This window comes from Vipera berus (assembly GCF_964194415.1).
Source record: "Vipera berus genome assembly, chromosome: 1".
In the NCBI taxonomy this organism is placed as follows: Eukaryota; Metazoa; Chordata; class Lepidosauria; order Squamata; family Viperidae; genus Vipera; species Vipera berus.
This window is the reverse complement of record NC_138202.1, coordinates 178,997,790-179,020,255: the sequence shown is the minus strand read 5'-3', so window position 1 is coordinate 179,020,255 and position 22,466 is coordinate 178,997,790. Positions and strand designations below refer to the sequence as shown.

The window sequence follows — 22,466 nt, the reverse complement described above, 5'->3', positions numbered from 1 at the left end:
TTGAGAGAAGCTAGAGGGAAGGTTCCAAATGGTAATCATGTGACCCTAGAGCACTGCAACAGTTGTAAGTGTAAATGTGAGCTGTTTCCAAGTTTCCACTTCACAATTACATGACCATGGTGATGAGGCGTGGGGGGGGGGGGGAATGCAACAGCCAAGTACTATTTGTTCAAAGTCATTGCAACCTGGAATAGTTGCTGAATGAGTGATCAAGAATCAAGGACTTCTTATATACTCATGAGACTTTATGAATTCGGTAAATAAATACATTTCTTCAAAACAGAACTATTACCTCATTTACTCCAACACCTCTAGCCACTGAACAAATTCCTCCAAAATAGCTTAGGCTACTTCTTTTATAATGAAATGTCACATTCCTTCAGAACAAGAAAGATAAAAAACAGTATTAATAGCATTATCTTCAAATGAAATAGTATAACATAAACTATGAGAACACTGGGCTTGTTTTAGTCAGTTTCTTTAATGTCGTTGAAGGAGAATATTCGTAGATGGATTACTCATAGTAATTCTGTCAAGTGCCTTTGTGTTTTTTTTAATGTTGTCTTTATTTATAAGTAACTCAATGTGGTGAACATACCCAATACCTAATACTCCTCTATCTCCTACTTTCCCCATAACAACAATCCTGTGCTATGGGTTGGACTGAGAGAATAATTGGCCCAAATCACCCAACTAGCTTTTGTGCCCAAGATGGAACTAGGATTCATAGTCTCCTGGTTTCTAGGCCAGCACCTTAATGATTACACCAAACTGGCAAGGATTAAATAACTTATTTCCAGTTTTTGAAGGTGTGATAAGAAGAAATAAATGTAAAAGTGAGAGAATATACAGGAAAATATGCTACCCAGAAAAAAGCTTCCTAACTGAGATAACATTTTTTTGAATAAGATACATCTCTGTACTGTACAGAAATAATTCTTGACAGTATTAATTTTGGGTACAATTAATCAAATCACAAAACAATAAAGAAAATGTTCTGATCAATTAAGCTCTAGATTTGAAACTCAAAAGGCTGATACAATGTTTAAAAGAAAAAGTGGCTCTAAAAGTATGAGTGGATTCCTCATAGTAATTCTGTCAAGTGCCTTTATTTTAATCTTGTCTTTATTGATAAGTAAACTCAAGGTGGTGAACATACCCAATACTCCTCTATCTCCTATTTTCCCCATAACAATCCTGTGAGATGGGTTGGACTGAGAATAATTGGTCCCAAATCACCCAACTAATTCATTGGGTGGGTGAGTCAAGAGCTGCTGCATTTAATGACACCTGAGGATGAAATGACTACAGATCCTTAAGCCTCTTAAGAAGAACAAGAGGACCAAACCATTGCTCCTCTTTTTACATACGAGAGGAGATGTACGGCATCAGCATGTTGCTTGATGAAGTTCTGTCGATATCGGGAGAAATCATGAAGCATCTGCCGTGGATCCGAGTGGACATGAATGCGATCTCTGTCTGACCAGGTTTCAACAGCAACTAGAACAACTCTGGTGTTTAGTTGCTCCTTGTAAATCTGTGGGAAGAGACAGGACAAGCACAGGAGTGGAACACTGGGTCAAACATGCACAATTAGCCAATCAATGAGTGGAAAGACAAACAGGGTAAAGTAGGAGAGAAACATTGGAATATAATTAGATAATATACTTCCCTAATAATCAATGCTCCATTAAATTTACAGTACAGTCAATAGTACAAAATACTGCATAATTAACAGTACATCATTATGTAATTTTTACTATATAGTTTGTGGTAGGAAATAATAAAAACAGTTGAGAATGGACAGGCCTCGTGCTTGTGAGGTTTTGTTTAATTGTAAGTATTTTATTAATTTAATTTATCTAATAATTTAATTTAATAATTCTGAATCCAGGTGCCTGAAGTGAGCACAACAATAATCTGTTCTTCCCCAAACATCTTTAACTGGATGCTCAGAACTTTTTTTCTGCTTGAATTCATGAATTCAATAAAGTCACTCATTCTTCAAACTGCATTTCTAGCAATCATAACCGTTGTTAGGTTGGTATTTTGTCCTGTGATTCAGTTATATATTTTGCACAACAAGGTAACATCACAGATACATCTTCTGTTTAAACAAATAATCCTCAGTTTCATTTTTCAAAGAATTGTCCCTACCTTCATTCTGTCAGGCCCAATTCATAATAGGACTACTATGGGCACAATGGACATGCATAAAATAATTCTATTTTTTTATCTGGATAGTCTTTAACTGCACAAAGAACTGAAGTGTTTTTAGCACTGGAAGAAAAATATGTACCATTGTGAGACAGCTTATTCAATACACTGCATTTTTCAAACTCTAAAGAAAGCTTGTGTGGAAGGGGCAACTATAGCTGCCTGCACTGTAAGGCAGTTTTTTCAAAGAGTTTGTTGATAGGGTCTTCTTGGCATTCTGTCTTTTCCTTTTCAAAGCATTGCAAGATTTATTTATTCATTTTCAGCAGCTTTCAAGTGCAAGGTGCTACACAGGATAGCATTACAGGAAACTGTGATTCTGTAGCCTCCCAAAAGAAAGAATACCTTCCATGAAACTCAAATCATGAATTTGTGTCCTCTGCATTCTCAGAGGACATTGAATGTTTCTTTCTAGGCTCAAGGGTTCATTTCCTGTTAGTACATGTGTGTAGCTGGTAGCACAGACATCTGGTTGAAGCCCTGATTACATCATGGATGTCAAGACATGACACAAATTATACAATTTATGTCCTTTGCATGATGACATCATGACTTAGGCAATGTCATTTGCCCCCCCCTTGCTACACTATAATAAGGATTTTTTTTTCAAAGATTTTTTTGTAGTTCTTCAAACTTTGGTATTTATTTTGCATAATATAAAAATTGGGATTTAGACAGTCAAGTCTGCTATTCATGTAAACCTGTTCTTGTTCTTAATATAAAAGAATTATGGGACAAATGGTTGCCTTTTCAGTTTATCATTCCCTATTGATTCCACTTCTCCTAGTCAAAATTGAATACAGTATTATTAATTTTATTGACTATGGCAATACTTACAGCATCCACGAGATTTACCACCGATTTTGCAAAGTTATTCGTATTACTATGGGATGAACGATGCTTTCTGAACTAGAAGAAAAATGTTAAGTCATAATCCAATCAAAACATTGATTATACTTCACTGCTTCCTGGCAATGCCAAAAAGAGAAGCAATCCCACTAATATTTCTCTTTGAACATTTTTGCATTGTATTGATAAAGGTCAATTGCTCAAACAATAGTATAAAACATTAATTTGCAATAACTTTCCCTTATAATTCAAACTTTTGATTGCAAACCTTCTTCTGTGGCAAATAACTCAATGCATTTTTTATTTCAAGTATAAAATGTTCTATGAAGAAGACTGTGCTTAGTTGTCTTTAGATCTGCCATAATAGTCCAGAAAGAAAAGTAGATATCTGGGTATCTTACAGAAAGTTTACTATTAAAGTTTTATTCACAAACATAAATAAACTTTTCTTATAAATGAAGCCTGTTAACATTAATTACTTATTATCAGCTTATTTTTATATAGTGCCTTTGGGTCAGTCTTGACTCCTGGAAACTATCTAAATAATCAATGCAATTTTGTTGGCAGCATTTGGAACATGGCTTTGCCAGTATCTTCTTCCTAGTGCCGAAAATGATTAGCCCAATGTTCCCCACCCCCCACTGGTCCCGTGCCTAAAACAGGACTGGAACTTAAGATTCTCCAGGTTTCTAGCCCAGAGCTTTTAACCACTGCACCAAACTAGCTCTCTCGGCATATTTAAAACTCTATGTAGTGAAGGGTTTACACCTCAAAGTTTTATTTTAAAACTCCTTGATGAAATGTGCCAAATCATTGGGACACAACAAATGAAAAGAGCAGTTCCTCATCTGGAAATATATTTTATTAATCTTTGGACAAAAGAGTTCAAAAATTCCAGAACATAACTCTCCAAACATTGTACTCTCAGATTATGAGCAAACATGATGAATTTCAAACATCATGTACAAATATTATCAAATTTCTGACCTCAGAGAAAAACACTGCAGCAATCCTGACAGAATTTTTATAATCAGTATTATTATTCTCATATTGCAGATGGAAACCTGAGGCTGAAAATGAGATTTCTTGCCCAGAATAATTGGCAAACAAAATGTAATCAGGCACTTCCTGATTCATATCTCAGTATCTTATCAACTCAGGTTCAACTCAATACCGCTTTAATACCAGCATTTTGAGACATTTGAGAAGTAGTTATCAAGACAGAGAATCTCTGCTATACGCACTGGCTCCACATGAGGTATCACACTGTTTACTGGTAGGGCTGGCCCTTGCATGAAAGGTATACTCATTTTGAACTCCCGAAACCCTCAGAGATATGGAGACAGGCCGTGCAGGATGGGACAGAGGAGGCAAAGAAAATGACTGTGCTCCTTCTAGCCCCCTCATAATTTTAATTGCATGGCAGATGTAATGTTGAACCAAGCCTTGAGAAAGACAACTAAATGAACAAAAATAAATCAACTCTATGTTCTTTCCCAGATGCACTTCCAGAAATAACAATGGATATGGAGGTATCAAGTAATCCAAGCCTGACTGTTAATGATATCCATAATCTAGTCTTATTCCAAGAATTTTCCAGTACACATTCCTTAATTCACAGACTTTATTCAAAAGTACAATTATCTATATTATCATTAAAATGTATGCACTTTCCACAATCAACTTTTATAAAAAAGAAGAATAGAAATAATAGAATCAACTTACCATTTTATGGTCATTAACAATCATGAGTTCCAGGTATTTCATTTCTTCAAAGATGCCACGCACTGCCTGTAAATTATAAAAAGAATAGTTAAGATTTTAAAAAGGTTGTTTTAGTGTTTGTCATGATAACTCACACTGTCTTATGTCTGTTTTACCAAAGCCTAAGAGCAAATGATATTGTTTTAATTCAACTGGGGAATATCTAGTCTTTTTCAAAATGAAAACAGGAGCAAATTCTTTGTGGATACAAAAGTCCATTTTTCTAGCCAGAGATATAGTTGTTTTTTATTCTTTTCTACAACTTTTATTTTAATTGTAAAAATAATATTTTTAAAAGGTTTGCCATTACTTTAGATGATAGGTTAAAATCAGTCCTGTCATGTTGGCTGGAAATTCCATTAAGGCCAATGAGTGTGATAAAGATGCTTTGAAAAACTAAATTGCTATCACATACAAGGGTTTTTAACTTTAGAAAAAAGCATAACGTCCCCCCGCCCCAATGCATATGAAAGCTACTTCCTCTACAGGTGCAGATGATGAATAGCTATGAAGGATGAAGAATCCTCTGCATACCGACTAAATAGAACCATGGTCTGACACAGTGAAACTTTGTATGTTTTGTCATTACTGCACACATATGTTCAAGAAGGGTCAGCTTATATAACATACACCTTATGCAATTAGGACATGAACAAAGACTGGGACAAGCATAATTATCCCATATTGTGGTACCTGTATAGAATCTGGCATATTTTTGCATCTTTAGTGTTGCATGAACCTTTTTCTGCTAATAGTTAATCAATTCACTTTTAAGTGAAGTTTTTACATTGTCATAGGGTGTGATATGAAAGCATATGATGCAGTTAATTTCCTGAAACTAAACATAACTGAGTCTAATCAAAAACAACCTGGGAATTCAGTGTATATGACTCTGAGTTATGGTCAAGTAAAGATGAGATATACAATTAATAATAAATAAATAACATATTTTCAAATTCTGATTTGTTCCTCTCTGAGCAATTCAAAGTCCATATTGTACAAAATTAACAAAATATATAGGTAGAACTATATGCAATTTGTTGGCTTCCCAAAAAGGTTATGTACGATTTCTTATTAATGGAAAGAAAGCCAAGTTGTCTTGAACTTCTTACCAGTTGCAGAAATGGACTGTGTATAACAATCTATTCACATTCATAAGAATTCAAAACACCCATTCTTTGAAAGACAGTGTTTGGAGATTTGATTTGGAGATCATTTTTTCTATATATTAATTCTATATATTAATTTTGTTCAAAAAGGTTTATGTTTTATTGGGATTTAAATCGTTATCATATAAACAGAAACGTTTTATCATTTAGCTCAGCTAATTCAATCACAAATTACGTTTACCCCAGTCTTGAAAAATAATTGTAGATGATTATATATAACATTTCCATGAAAATAAAATTCATATTATATAATCTTTTTTAAAAATGTAATTTTTTCATAAATTGTAATTATCTCTTGTAAGCACTCCATATTCTTCAACATAATTCATGGTACTTCCCTCCCCCATCATTCCTACAGATTGTCTTTGCCCCTCTAAAAGTGTATAGGATTAAATAGTGCCATAAACATTAAGAGTGTCTCTTTTTTACTCAGTCAGTAAGTAACTGAGTAATTTTATCTACTTACCTACTATCTACCTACCTATGTATGTACCTGCTGTTTGTTCAATTATTTATATTTATCTCAGTTTCACCAATTTGCTGTTTAAAATGAAAACAATTGTGAGGTAAATTTAAATGATCTCCTGCAGTACAAAATCACTTCAGCATGAAAGCTGAGGTCTAACACAGTACTACATTTTACATGTTTTCCCATGTCTTTTAAAAGCAAAGAGATCTTGTATTTGATGCAGTATTACTGACGTCGTAACACTCACAGCCCTTCTTCTCCTTCTTAGCCACTGCAACTCAGACAGGAAGGACCAATCAGATGTGGAATCCGTATCTAGAGATTGATAGCAAAGAATTTTCTGTTTTAACACACAGCAACTGTACCTTTGTCAAATAAAACATATTGGCCGTTTCCCCTTTTATTGGTAAACCTTTCCTTTGTTTTAGATCTGCTAGTTTTAGCCAACAAGTTCAAGCTACTTTAAATCCAGTTTAGCATTCAGTCCTCAACTTTATTCACTCAAATTAAAGTCTGTCTCCAAATGACTGAGTTGATAATGATGGCACGATAAACTATTATTCAAATTATTCCCAGTGCCAATCCTATCTCTGATGACTTGTATTTGTCCTACATATAATCATTGTTATGTATGGGGTGTGAGCAGCAGCTCTGCAGGTACCACCAGGGGGCAGTATGCTGTGGCCAGATTTCAAACCTCCTGCATATTCCAGTGAAAGCAGTTACCAGCAACATGTAATGATGACTATAAGTTGCTAAGTTAACTATTCCCTTTCTTGTAAAAAGAAGAATTTCACTGTAAAGATAGGGATTACTGTGAAGGTTGCATATAAATTACAGTTGCTCCAAAATATGGGAGCAGTTGGACAGCTGGCATTACCAAAGGAAAATATAAGGCCAATTTTATGTATACCTTACTAGATATGTTATTATTTGGAAAATGTGCTATGTATAGTGTTTTGCAATCTAATCTTACAAAAGAATGATGTCAGTATCAATTATGAACCAACTCCTCACTGTTCTTCAATAAAAAGATTTCAAGACTCAGTATGATATATGTAGAGTTTGCTCATTGTATTTCATTCTATAGAGGACAATTCCAAAGAGAGTTAATCTATCACATCATGGTATAAGTTGCCCATACAAGTAAAGTGTAAAGAGCTTTCTAACAATTACATTATCAGCTTATCATAAAGAACTATGTATCTAGAAAAGTGGCTGCTAGCAACAATAATTACACTGATTGTTTAATTCCACATGTAAACTGAGAATGTTTCTGTTATATCATGACATACTACTATGTAAATTTCTGTTAACTATACTGATCATTCTTCTGGTAGAAGTGCCATTAAAATTATTTACAAATTTACAGAGTTTATATAGTTTTAGTAACAAAACGTATTAAAGTACAGTTATGTCATACCAAGATCTTCCAACTGACTGAAGGCATTTGATCCAAATGTTCTCCGAATGACATGTAGTCTACCTGTACTGCTCTGAAGAAGAAAAAGGGGGGGGGGAAACAAATAGAATATTGTATTGGTGATATAAATTTAAGCATGATAGAGTATTTTCACCTAGATGGGTAGACAGACAGATAAATTGATGGGTGGTAGACAGATATAGAAGATAGGACAGATAAAATATAATGGATAAGCCTATCCATGGCTAAACTCAGGATGTATTTTGGAACCTAAACTTCTTGGCTTATCCATGAGTGGGTGAGTGGGGTATGTGTTTGTGTGTGTTCAGTTTAATCTCTTTATGTATATAATACCGGCTACAGAACTTAGCATGTATAGAAACCTGAAATTGTATTTTTGAATGATACTAATTGAACTGTGGAATATTTCTCTTTGGATGTTCACTAGGAATGCAACTGGACTGAACTCCCTTTATTACCTTGCTGGTCCTCCTTTCCTTCTCCTACTGGTTAGATATTATTTGGCTGGGCCCTGACCATATTTTCTACTGAGTTTTTGTTGGTTGTTTTGGAAGGAGTCCTCAGCCTTCTAATATTTCCCCTGATCTATTTTACAATTATATAAAGGTAGAAAGCGGAATCTAACTCAATTCCAATTGGAACTTAAAACTATAATTCCATGACTTAAACTTAGTTTTCCATATTTAATTCTTTAGCAATGAGAATATTTGTAGCTCAGGGTTGACATGAGGGGTCCTTGATGCTCTCTGAGCTTGGTTGTTTTCTTGAAGATGCATTGATGATGTTACCTAGTTCAAGTAATGAAACATCCTTTATGTCTAACAATCTATTAACATTCAGTAACAAGGAAATGGCTGTAATGGGGCTGTTGAAGGAAAACCTCTGAGAACCTTTGGAATTCTATAAAGCAGCCTTGTACATCTTTCCTACAGGTGTTCTGGCCACATATATACCAGCACTTGGAATACTGAAGTTGTTATTTAGATATACAATGATAACGCCCTAATTATCAATGTATGCGATCCTTTGCCATCAAATGTATTAAAACACTCTTTTAATAAAAGTTTTTCCTGCAGTCTTCTTTATTCTTCTTTCTCCTAGAACAGACATGTCAAACACAAGGCCCGGGGGCCGGATGCGGCCCGTGAAGTGGTTTCATGTGGCCCACGAAGCCATCCTGGAAACAGTGAGGGAACGGCCCCCACTGCCTTGGCCCTCGCCCAGAGATCCTCCTCCTGCCAGAGACCCTCAGATCTGTCCCACTCCTGCCCAGGCCCCCATAGGCACCCTTGATGTGAACCATGTACAGCTGGCCACGCCCACCCAGTAGGCCATACGCACTCTAGCCACGCCCACCCAGTAGGCCACGCTCACCCAGGCCACGCCCACCCGGCCCCCTGAGGGCAACTGCAATGCTGATACGGCCCTCAATTAATTTAATTTAATTTAATTTATTAATATTTCTATACCGCCCTTCTCCCAGAGGACTCAGGGCGGTGTACAGGGCAAGAATAAAACACAGAGATTTACAAAAAATAAAAGATAATTAAATACATGCCCGATTAAAAAATACAGTTAATACATGGTGAAAACCCCAATAAAAATAGTAAAAAGACCCCACCAATCCCCCCTCAGGCCAGGCCGGCTTGCTCGAACAAGTATGTTTTCAGATCGCGGCGAAAGGAGCGAAGATCGAGTTTGACACCCCTGAGTTTGACACCCCTGTCCTAGAAAGATAAGCATAGCATCCTGTAATAATCCATAGGCTACCAACATGGCATAATATGTGATGAGAGGAAAAAACCCTGCTTATGTCATGCATCCACCCCATGGGAAAAACCTCCATTAGTGAAAAAGCTTCTATATTCTATATAACTAAAGAAAAACATAGTGAAAGCTTACCTTGATGCTCTTAAAAGCAGTGTTATTTTTAGCATCTGCTATTATTTTTGGAACTAGAACACATCTCTAGAAAGATTGCAAGAAGTCTAGGAGGAGGAGGTCAAGATTATTTACTGTGGCAGGGAGGGAGCACGGGGGGGGAGGCTCAGATAATCTCAATGTATACATGTTGTACTTTGACAATAAAGGTTTATTGTTTATTATTCTGCAATTCTCTAAATTATCTCAAGCAAAAATTAGGAAATTATTTTCCCAGGTGGAGAAAAAGAAAGAAACACCTACTTCTCCAGAAAGAGTCCCATCAAAATTGCCAATGAACAGTCGCTTTACTTTAGATTCACCTTACCAAACGCTTCCTTCACAATAAACAAAGGCTAAGTTCATAGCCAACCAAGATAGGGGCTGCCAATTCCACCAATGCTCTGGCATGTCACCTTCTTTTCTGACTATCCAACAGGATGTCAGAAGGAGCTGGTTCTTTTCAAAGAGTACAGCATAGAGAGATATTATCTCTGAAATCTTAAAGGAAACATGTTCCTTGTTGCACATGATCCATCGTGCCTCTGGAAATAAAAATTAAAAGGAGATGATCTCCCTTTTTTTGCTCAAACTGTTCACTAAATATAACTTTAAACCCATTTTCTATTTTGAGCAAAATTACTATAAATTATAGCTTCCTTCCAGCCTCTGTCATTGCTCTCTTTCCCCCTTTCATACATGTATTCTTCAATTCTAAATCTTGAATAGTTGGTGCTCACTAATTTATGGTCTTCATTTTCTAATAAGTTAAAAAGGTTAAGCTGCAGTTGCTATTTAAGTTCCTAAGTTGTCTTTTTGTTCCTTTTTTGAAAGTGAGATATTTTATTACAAAAAATCAGCAAAATCCATTGATAGTGTAATACTATTCATGTCTTTTAACAGTTTTTTTCCTTTTACACAATAAATCGGAAGGAAGGAAGGAAGGAAGGAAGGAAGGAAGGAAGGAAGGAAGGAAGGAAGGAAGGAAGGAAGGAAGGAAGGACCACACTGAATACATAAAGGGGGAAAAATACTTCAACCAAATTTTTAAATACATCATGAAAAGTTGACCGCACAAAATAATATTAATCAAACTTCTATTATGACAACACATTGCTAGTTCTTAGTTAAAAGTGAGCTCATAGCTTTAATCCAGAATTATAAGTTTGGAATCATCCTACCTTTCCAACACTGATTTTCCTGCTATTCCTCCTGTCGGTATTTCCTCTACCGACATATTACAAATTTGTGGTACATCGTTATAAAGTATAGTCACATATTTAATATCTTCATTACACTATATTAATTATTATCATCAAACCAAAATAGACATCAAACCAAAATAGAGAATTAATTGAACAAGCTCAATTAATTTTATTTTTAATGCATAAGCCTCAAAGAAGCCATTTTCATGTCATATTTCATTTTACTATTATTTGCTGAAAGCAATGGGAAAATTAGGATTTGGAAATATTCCTGGAGACTCTGAGGATGAAAAAAACTGATTTGAGGACCCTATGAGATTGTACCTGCTTATGTTAACTTTGGCCTTAATTTTCAACTCCTAGTCAGGATTCTATCCCAAGACCAAGCATGAAAAGAAGTTACATGGCCCATTAAAATCCAGAAAGACCTCACAGAAATGCTATATTCAACTCAACCATAAAACATATATATTTTATACAGAAATAAACTAGTTAAATATATCAGCTTATGCAATCCACTCTCTTGTTATGGCTTTATTTGTGAACTGCTTATCATCTTTCTGCCCCTGAAAGAGTGGGCATGCTTCAGGTTCCCCAATGTCATCTGGGGGAACCCAGGAGGCGTGCCTTCTCTCTCACTTTGCCTGCACTTTGGAACAGTAGACGGTCTGGCTCATTGGCTTTTTATACACCTTTGAAAACCTGGCTGTGTTCCAGAGGCTGTGCTCCAGTGCATTGGATCAGCCTGTCTTGCAATGATTTATGAATGTGAGTATGGTTTGGCCTCAGTTCTACTCTGTCTTTTGTTGCTTTTATTCTTGTTGGTTATTTTTGCTTTTTGTTTTCAAAATGTCAGCTACCCAGAGTTGGGTGGCCATAACAATTGATAAAATAAATAAAATAAAAACTCTGTAGCTTTGATAAGTTTGTCCTCAGATTTCATGCCCACAACCCAAATAATTTACATGGCACTGAGCTTACCTGAATATTACGTCATTATTATTCAGGTTAACCTCATTTAAGTAACATATCCAGCTCTAGTTATGTTTATAAGAAATTACAAAATATATCAAACACAGGGTACAAAAAGCTAGTAAAAATATTCATTCAAATTCAGTGTTATAGATGATATTTCAGATTGAATAATAATGCCATTTAATTTATATTGGTTAGGATTTGCTTCTTTTACAGCAAATCAAAGCGAGATCTAGGTGGGTAAATATTAACATACCGTGCTGTGAGTTAACTCCAAAGGTTCTATCAGGTAGACATAAGTATTGTCTTCAAACATGCCACTAGAATATGAGAAAACACATTTTAAATACTTTAATATTAAGCAAATGGGAGTATATATTTGTAGTAACTCCCACACATTTCCAGTCTATATATTCATGTATTCCACACAAAATATAAAACATTGTGACAAATTGTTTATTCTGTTATTAGGAATGATAAAGCACGTTTGAAGATGTGCATGAGAGACTGATGAATGCCAGTATGGTTGTGCATTATTTCAAACAGTTCCAAAACAACATGTGGAACCATTTTGAAATCAAATCCACACACAGCCCTAGATTTATAATGAGAGAGGAATTCAATATGACAAATATCCTATTTACAATTTTACTTGTTTGTATGCTAACGTGAAGTTAAGACATATTCTATCTATAAATCTGCATTTGTAAGCAGAATCAACCAGCTTGCTGGGTTGCTGAATACATCACGGAGTCTCTTTGATCTGTGAAATCCTTTATGTTCTACTTATTACACAGGCACCAACTGGTTGGTGATGAATGAATACTGCAGTTCTTGTCATCTCCTTCTGAAAAAGAGCAACAGGATATGAAGGAAATTAATCTGGCCAAAAAGGAAGGCCAAAGGGAACTTGTTTCCCCACTTCCTACACATTAGTTCCTCTTGACAGTTGCTCAGGGACTCAGAAATAGGGGCAGGAGGACTGGGCCTTTGGTAGATAGATAGGGACTAATCACTCATCCATCAATGAAGAAAGAAGAGATATCAATTGCTGCTCAAATAAGAATAAATACTACCAAAGGAAGAGCAGCTTGGCTTGGACTGAAATTACAGTATACCGATTTCTCTCCATTCTGTTCTGGTTCTCACTTTAACTTTTAGCTCTATTCACCTTCTCTATGTCTTTGTCTTTTTTTAAAAAAAATATTGACAGCAGAAACTGCTTAGGGGTTTTTATTTACTATGAGTTGCCTTGGAAAAAAATGTCTAAAATGTCCAATTAGAAGACATGAAATGATGGAAATAAGCAAATTGGCGAAAGGTTAATTCTGGGGTTTTCAAGGGAGATATTCATGCCCTGACAAGATTAAACAATGGGTGCTTAAGCAAAAAAATCCTTGATATAGCATTAGAAACAGAATATAGGAAAATCTCACCTAACGTACAATTGGGCCATAGCAATGCACACTTCAAAGCAGCATTGTAGTAAAGCAGTAAATTTTGGTGAGCATTTACATTATTTATTATACCATCAGCACAGCCAGAGGGTAAATTTCATATGCAGAAGCTCTTTCCTTATAAAGATGGTAACACTGAAACACAAACTGATATACCTTTTTATTATAATTTTCTATTGAAATATATGTAAATAGCTCCTAACAGTTCTTCATTTTTAGGATAGAGTGAAGAATTTTATTATGTAACATTTAGTAGCACATAAGGAGGCCAAGATAACTCTTGCCATTGCTAAGTCTCTTCTAACACTTGGTAGGAAGCATCTACCAAGGCGTTTCTGGGTGGAAGGGATTAGCCGGTGACATCACCATTCCCAGGGGACGCCTGAAGTGACTCCTTTCATGTCCCTTTTATTTTCCTACCAATGTGGTACTTATTTATCTACTTGCATTTGCAGGCTTTCAAACTGCTAGGTGTGCAGGAGATGGGCATCCTAGCCCTGTGAGCCACCACAGCCCTAATTTATTAGACTTATGCCCACCTTTTCTGTGCATAGCACTCACTCACTGAGCAACAACCCCATGGGGCAAGTGGAGTTGAGAACATGAGTAAATGGGAAAATGTTTACACAGAAGTGAAATATGACAGAATAACTAGAATATGAGAGACAGACAGACAGATAGATAGACTGAATGACTGAGTGACTGAAGATAGATATAAATAAATGATAGATAGGGGAGAGAGAGAGAGAGATGATAGACAGAGCACTGTATTCTAAACTGCCAATATCCTCTAAATATCTCCCAGATCTCATTGTTATAAGGAAACCACTAGACTGAACATTCAATATGTTTTAATTTGTTCAATTATCTACATAGCTGAGAAAACTGATAGTAATAATTCACTATCACAGTTGCCTGAGAGCCAGCCAAAATCTAATTAAGCATATTTATTAGAGCTGGGTTGGTTTATACCTTCCTGTATAAAATTACAGTCTCATTCAACAAGTCTTTCTACAAGTCTTGCCAGAGGTCCCAAACATTTTCTCCATTTATCAGCATTTCTTCCACTGTAATATCTTTCTTTTTCTCTTAATCTTTTAATTATACCAACAATGCTTTTCCCCTCCCATAAATTCCCTAAAATTTGCATATTAGCAAATAGCTGTTCTCAAATTAAACTGGTCACTGGTCATTAGAAAAAAAAAGATGATTAATGCAGAAAAAAGGCTTTCTGCCAAAGGGGCAGGTGTCCATGATGGGGAGGAAGGGATGAAAAAGCCATATTTTTAATTGCTGGTACACTGTACTCTAGTCCAAAACAGAGTCTATGGAAAACTGCCTAATACAAAGGATACAGAGTATCAAAATAATGAGATATTTATTAGTAATTATACTTACTGAAGTCCATTACAGGTAGAAATAGCAGCTTTAGATTTTGGGATGCCTCTGATGCTTCCATGATAATAGCAGTGTTCCCCTCCCTGAAAATGAACAAAAATCTTCTGTTTTTATAATTACTTTTTAAGTGGGCCGATGCATATCAGAATGCATAATGGACGATTGAGAGCATCACAGTCTGGTTTGGAAGCATCACTGCTTCAGACAGGAAGGCGGTGCAGAGAGTGGTGAGGATGGCCGAAAAGATCATTGGCAGTTCCCTCCCGTCCATCCAGGACATAGCGCAGAAGCGTTGTTTGAACAGGGTCCGTAAGATTATCTGGGACACTACTACTAATAATAATAATAATAAAGTTGGAAGGGACATTGGAGGTCATCTAGTCCAACCCCCTGCTCAGGCAGGAAACCTTATACCATTTCAGGCAAATGGCTGTCCAATCTCTTCTTAAAAACCTCCAGTGTTGGAGCATTCACCACCTCTGGAGCATTCACCACCTCTGGTTAATTGTTCTAATCCTCTTCACAACCTGTTTTCCTTGTTACCTTCTGGGAGGAGGCTTCGTGGTATCCGTAGCTGAACATCCAGATTCAACCATAGTTTCATTCCATACAGCATTAACCTTGTGAACTCTCAGGCTTCCTCCTTCCATTATATATTCAAGTTGGACAGTATTCAATATTCTATTGTTATGTATATGTAGGGATGTGGGTCTATACATATGTTGTATATAGTATGTTTTAGGTGTGTGTCATGTATGTGTTTCACTTGGAGAGCAGGCAACGAAATTTCATTTTTGATGTGTGCCGTTGTGCCCACAGTAAAAAATGACAATAAAGATTATCTTATTCTTATCTTATCTTATCTTATCTTATCTTATCTTATCTTATCTTATCTTATCATCTAGTTTAAGCCTGTATATGACAGTAAAACATAATAAAACATAAATGAAAACTTTGCATGTTTATTTAGTACAGCTTTAGTATACACTACAAAAATAAAGTTTACTAAATAAATTAAAAGTGTAATTTTCAAGAAAGAACTACCCAATCAGCAGACCTATTATCAACCAGACACGGAATTATGACAAACTGTTAAGAATTCAGTTCTTAAAATGATTTCTAGTTGCTCATAAATAATTCCCCAGTTATCTACTATTATTTTAATGAACAATATAATTCTGATCCTATTACAATATTGTAATACTGTTGGCCACACAGTCCACCTATTGAGTACTTTCAAGAATCTGGTATCGTTGCAGGTTATCACGTGTTTCAAATGAAGCTACCTTTTGCAATTGATTGATGGTGATTTTGTCAATGCCAATGCTATTCAGGTGGTGTTTCAGATGTTCTGGGATTGCACCCAAAGCATCTATTACTATTAGTCTATCTTTGCTTTCTTTTCCCATGACTGTTCTACTGCTCTTTGCAGGTCATCATATTTTGTGATTTTCTCAGCTTCTTTCTTTTTTATTCTACTCTCTCTAGCTACTGCAACATCCACTATCCAGACTTTTTTGTGTTTCTTTTTCACAATTGTAAAGTCTGGGTGATATGCAGTAGATGCTTCTCTGTTTGAATTCCAAAGTCCCAGAGAACTTTAGTTTCTTTGTTTTCTATTACTTTGTCTATTTTGTGATCCCACAGGTTCTTACTTGCAAAGATATTCAAATGGTACTTTTTGCAGGTATTCCAGTGCCTCATTGTTACTACTTTGTCATGCCATTGCTTATTGTCAGTCTGTACAATCTTCTTGCAGCAACTAACTAGGTAGTCCAGTGGTCTTCAAACGTGGCCCTTTTATGACTTGTGGACTTCAACTCCCAGAATTCCTCTGCCAGGCATGCTGCCTGAGAAATTCTGAGAGTTGAAGTCCACAAGTCATAAAAGGGCCAAGTTTGAAGACCCCTGAGGTAGTCCATGGCTTCTTCAGTGGACAGGTGGTACTCATCTGTTGTGGTTTTCTCAATCCTGGCTTTGCATGCATTTGTCCATTTGTCCTTAAGGCTTGGTCTTAAGCACCCAGAATTAGCACCTCTGTCTGTTTCTTCAACTTTCCTGCTCTCAGCCATTGTCAGGTCTTATTATTTATTAAATGCACATGCCATCCAGCTCCAAGTAACTCTGGACAGTTTACTATGGCTAGACACAAAAAGAACTACCTTGATAACCACCTATTTCTGTGGTATACCTTTTGCCAAATGCTCTCTATGCCCCCAGCTCTATCTTTTCTGAAAGTAATGCATTGCAAACAATTGTGTATCGCCAATCCATGACCCAAAAGCATTCTTAAAATAAATATGAGGCTCAGTTACAAAGCGCTCAGTTACAAAGCATGCTAACTTCCTTTTCTGCAAGTATATCAGTGCCAATGGGCATCAAATAGGCTGTTTCCAATTTATAGTGGTTAGTGGAACATTTAACAGACTGAATTATCTAATTTCACCTAGGGTTGTCATAATCAAATCTAAATTTGAATGCGTGAGTTGATTTTTTTAAAAGCAGGCACAAGTACAACATTTTATGATTTTGTAAAAAAAATAACATTTTTGTGAAGTGAAAAACAAAATAAGAAAGAATTGACTGGATTTCAAGAGAATTGAGAAATAATCAATTAAATCACAAGTCTATCTCTATTGCTCTGCACTTTGGTTTGAGCATTTGATCAGAATTAAACACAAAATATTTAAATAAAAGATTGACCACATGATCCTGTAATCCATTCATTGCACACTCTTAACTTGGACATTCCAAAGTGGTCATTAAGGGGGACTATGAATGAGGGACTTCACTTATTCCCTTTTATTTTATGTTTTTAAAAAATCTAAGGCTTTTCACCTCAGTTTCAATCATTACACAGCATATTCATAAAAAGTACAAACAGCAGCTCTTTTTACTGCATAAAACAAAATTAAATTCCATTCTCTAAACATGGAAGAAGTGTCCTATATTTAATCTCCTGGATAATGAATTCAAGATTTCTCCTGAGAACATTAGTAATTATATCAGCAAAGTAGTATATAATCTAAAGGCTTCCTTCACTATTTACAAATGACTAACTCTAAAATTGTTTACAGAAATCTAGATTGTTACTGCTATGTGTAAAAAAATGTCCCATTTATTATTTCTAGTGGATTTTTAGTCTCTAATTGTGTCTCAAATACTGTTGATAATACTTAGTTGTCAATACTTACTTGTCAATAAAAACCTTTAACAGTATATCTAGCCAATCCACACATTACACTCCCAAATAAGCCACTATCCATATTTGAAACTGTACATCAATTAGTATTTACCACAACCAATGAACATTGCAAAATTCAAAACTATTTTCTCTACCCTCTTTTCCACCAGCACAGATAAAATCTAACATCCAAGTTTCTTCAATGTATGAATGAATATTTATGTTATCAGAAAACATGTCCTATGCAGACACAGTTTATTTATGGAGGCGGAAGCCAAAGAGTAGACATTAAAGACCAAAATTTGCCTCATTTTACCAAGGGGTGTTTGTGTGTGTGTTTGTGTCTCTGTGTCAGAGATAACATCCAAGTAAGTCCACATTCATAAGCCCATATTATATATAAAAAAGCTAGGCTTATTTATTATCCATTATGGATGATTGAGGGAAAATGGCCCTTTTTCTTCAAGATGGCACAGTTCCAGTTATACTCAAATGCAGACCAAAAAGGAAACTGGCAATAATGCGGCAAGATAGGCAAGGAGCTTTACTTTTCACAAGCCATGAATACTTGTATATAGTTGACTAATATTAGAAAACTGCACTGGTTTTGATCAAAGATAAAACTTTTAAAAAATTACATAAATATTACATCAAGTGAATATAATATAGGTACTCTTTTACTGCAACACAGTAAAATTTAATTTTAAGTATCCCAGTTTAATATCTGATAAGATAGCTATAATAATATAGCTCTTAAAAATTCTCCAAAACTTACTTCCATTTAACAATTTGCACTTGCCCAGCACATTATTTATAACGGAAAATATTTATTTTACTTGTCAGAATAATAAGCTGTTTGGCAATGATGAAACAAACTGAATTTAAAGCAACAGAATGGGACTAATAATATTTAGCATTTTGCCTGTTTTCCACATTAAATCCTTTGGATAGTTTCTGTTTTTCTGGTTTTTTAAACATTAAACAATAGTTAAGCAATACAGTTCGTGAGAAATTCTAGGGTGTATGATGAGTCTGTTGGACTGGAAGGAGATCAAATCAGTCAGTCCCAAAGGGAATCAACTCTGATTGTTCTTTGGAAGAAAAGATACTGAAGCTGAAGCTCAAATATATAGCATATACAGACAATCCATGTAATTATAAGTAAAACTTCTTTGGGGGTAAGACAGTGGCCTTATAACTGGATGTCCAATTCAGCTATCCAGGCGATCACCTCTGGCATTGCTTCATGCAGGTCTTCTAGGGAACCAGAGAACGCATGTCATGGGCAAACGTGCGCAATATGTTTAATAGTTTACAGTTTGGCACCCCAATTACAACAAGGTTGATCTTTCCATCCCCAGTGATACAGGGCAGAAGCATTTCTTCTAGTAACACACCTAATTCTGCTCAATTTTGACCATGCAAACAAGGTCAGGTCAAAATGAGAAGAGAGGACTAATTGGAAAAGATCCTGAGGTTGGGAAAGATTGAAGGCTAAAGGAGAAGGGGACAGCAAAGGATGAAAGGGTTAGTTAGTGTCATTGTCACAGTGGGCATGAATTTGGCAGATTCCAGAAGACAGTGGAGGATGGGGGGGGGGCGCTGACATGCTATGGTCCATGCGGTCATAAAGAATCAGATACAACTAGTGACTGAACAACCACAAGCAATACAATATTTTAAACTAGGCAGGCTTTGATTTCAAAGACTAATCTTATTAAAACTGATTAAACTTGCAACAGACATTAGTAGACAAAATGCACATTGCACACTTTAACAAAAAATAAATATATGAGATATGCTAATATTATCAAACACAAGAAAAATGACCACAGTACCTTTGAATATTGTGGTTTGTCATCTTCGTAATGAATTTCCACATAATCAGCAGATAATAAGTCACTACAAAGAAGCAAAGGAAAAAATGTCCATATAATCTACTATATAAAGCTGATCAAGTGTGACTTTATTCATTGTGAATAAAGAATAGCAAAGAGTAATTGCCCTAATGAGGTATTATTACTGCAAATCTGAATTTAAATATTGCCTATTATGTTTAAGTGGTTAAATACATGGAGACTGTAAGTTCTAGTCCTGCTTTAGGCACAAAGCCAGCTGGAATGATTTTGAACCAGTCCCTCTCTCTCAGTCTTAGAAGACAAAAGCAAAACACTCCCAAAAACATTGCCTAGAAAACTTGTTTTTAAGACTGCCTCAAAGGCATGCCTCCACCACCAAAAAAGTGGACCTAATAGTTTTATACATAAATAGCATTTGTGTCATACATTTCTTTTTTGCACTGCTCAAGAAAATTCACAAAACATTAAACCCATAATTCAGTACGTAGGCTGGCAACCAGTGGCTTCTTTAATGGCAGTTTGTATAACAACAATAACTTTATAAATGATAAATAGTTTAAAATAGCATACTTATAAATATTTAAATAATTGTGCCAATTCAACTTGAACTCAAATTTTATTACTGCCAAAGACCAAAGAACAATAAAAGACAAGGAAATAATATAATAAGAAATATAATACAAAATCAATCATAGTGTATTCAGGACCATGCCATTAAATACCTCTACCTTCATCACACCTGATCAAAAGCATAGAGATTCGTTAGAAGCAAAAGAAGGCACCTGAAATGACGCCTTGGAGAATTTGGACTGGACTCATTCAATGGAGGCAAAGCTAGAAAATTATCCAAGAAAACTGTCCTTAAGTGAGCTGGGACAAAAATTCAGCTTGAAATTACCTAAGGGTTGCTAGAGTGCAACTCATCTCTGAGCCGAGCTTTTTTGAGCTGCCCTTCATCTGCTTGAGACGTGGAATCTCATGCATATTACAATGAACCTTAATACCGTAAGGGAATAGTCCTTTGGTTGGCAAACACCTTAATTTTGGTTTTGGAATAATTTAGTGTAGTGCTCTTTGCATTATTGAGCAAGCGCCAAGAACGCTGTCCTAAGACCAACGGGGATGTTCCAGATGATCACAGCATCATCAGCATTAAGAAAGGTAGAGGAAGCACCTTCCTGCCAACTTGGAGGGCTAGCAATATAAAAGCCTCCTATCCATAAAGGAAATTTTCAATTTCTTCCAAAGAACATCACACAAGTTGGAGTCAAAGCATAAATCAAGAAATGCTACATAAAGAGAGGCTACAGACTGAATATTTCTCTGTCAGATTTTGCAAGAGCTAGCTGATCAACCTTTTTTGAAATCAGTTTGCTTTTCCATCCAGAACATTTCCTGCTCTAGCTGGTCACAAAGCTTCTATTGCAAGCTCCTGGCATAAACCTTGCGATGGTGCTAAGCAAGCTTATCGATCTATAATTTTAAGGATACTCTTTGGTGCAATTCCTACGCAGAGGCACTGTGATTGCAACAATCCAGTCTTTTAAGAATTTGTCCAAGCTGGTCAAGAGCCATGAACACAGCTGTTAATAGAGAGCCCACTTCCACCTTTATCACGTTTAGCTGGTAAGTGGCCTTGCTGTATAACTCCTTAAAATGTATTTCCCATGTTTCTGAATGTTAAACTGCCTAATGAAGATAAGCCTGTCCTCAGATAATCAGATACTAAGCGACTAAATGGATAGCATCAAGTTCCACTGAGTGACCCACTGGGTTTCTCCCTCACCCTATGAGGGCCACAGTTCCGGTGCAAAGCATGGGTGAGCTGTATTTGGTATTAGGAGGTCCCTGTGGAGTTTTCAAAGGTATTAATCTGGTGTTCATCCTGGCTTGGAGGCAATATTTCCATCTCAAGGCAGGGCTTGGAAATGAGAATAGATAACCGAAGCAAATCGATTTTAGCCTAAGCTGCATTTAGCATTTCAATTTATGTAGGAGACACATCCTCAGCAGCAAAATCCTTTCCCAATGAATCCTATAAGATGAGTTCCTATTGGAGGAAAATGCAGTGATTGACTTTGCTATCCTTCCCCACCAATTACAGTACTGTAGCAGTAATGGAGTATGGCTACAGTAGTAGTTTATTTATTAGTCTTATGACCATATCAAAGAAGATAAAACAAAAATAAAATATTGAATCTAATACTATAGTTAATAGATAAAAGAAAACACAGTAATAAAATACGTATGTAGTAAATGCAAAGATTCAACTGCCAGATAAATACATCACTTTTACAGGATGCCCCAATCTGTTTGATGTAACAGGTTCTTATCTCAACTGCCTTTACTATAAATTTAGCACTTCTGCTCACAATGTATACATTAGAGCCCAGGAGAAAATAGGGCAATCTGCAATTCAGATCCCAGTAGGCTGTTTTTTTTAATTATCTTAGTGTAAATGGGGCATACAGTTAACACTCAAAAATATGAGCAATATCTTCAAAGTCTGTGGCACCACATATACACCTCCTTCTCATGACAGGGCAGGTGATGGAA

General features: G+C 35.9%; 1 protein-coding gene across 2 annotated transcripts in view; it reads right to left on the bottom strand.

Moving 5' to 3' along the window:
- ADAM23 (ADAM metallopeptidase domain 23) overlaps positions 1 to 22,466 on the bottom strand; it is a 77,054-nt gene that overhangs the window by 40,484 nt on the left and 14,104 nt on the right. For both annotated transcript variants that reach the window (XM_081315254.1, XM_081315255.1), the window contains exons 5-13: positions 19,890 to 19,953; positions 14,868 to 14,950; positions 12,269 to 12,332; positions 7,892 to 7,964; positions 6,716 to 6,783; positions 4,792 to 4,857; positions 3,055 to 3,126; positions 1,371 to 1,537; positions 293 to 377 (exon numbers count right to left, since the gene is read on the bottom strand). In XM_081315254.1, coding sequence (XP_081171380.1) covers positions 293 to 377; positions 1,371 to 1,537; positions 3,055 to 3,126; positions 4,792 to 4,857; positions 6,716 to 6,783; positions 7,892 to 7,964; positions 12,269 to 12,332; positions 14,868 to 14,950; positions 19,890 to 19,953 — 742 coding nt within the window. The remainder of the gene's footprint in view (positions 1 to 292; positions 378 to 1,370; positions 1,538 to 3,054; positions 3,127 to 4,791; positions 4,858 to 6,715; positions 6,784 to 7,891; positions 7,965 to 12,268; positions 12,333 to 14,867; positions 14,951 to 19,889; positions 19,954 to 22,466) is intronic.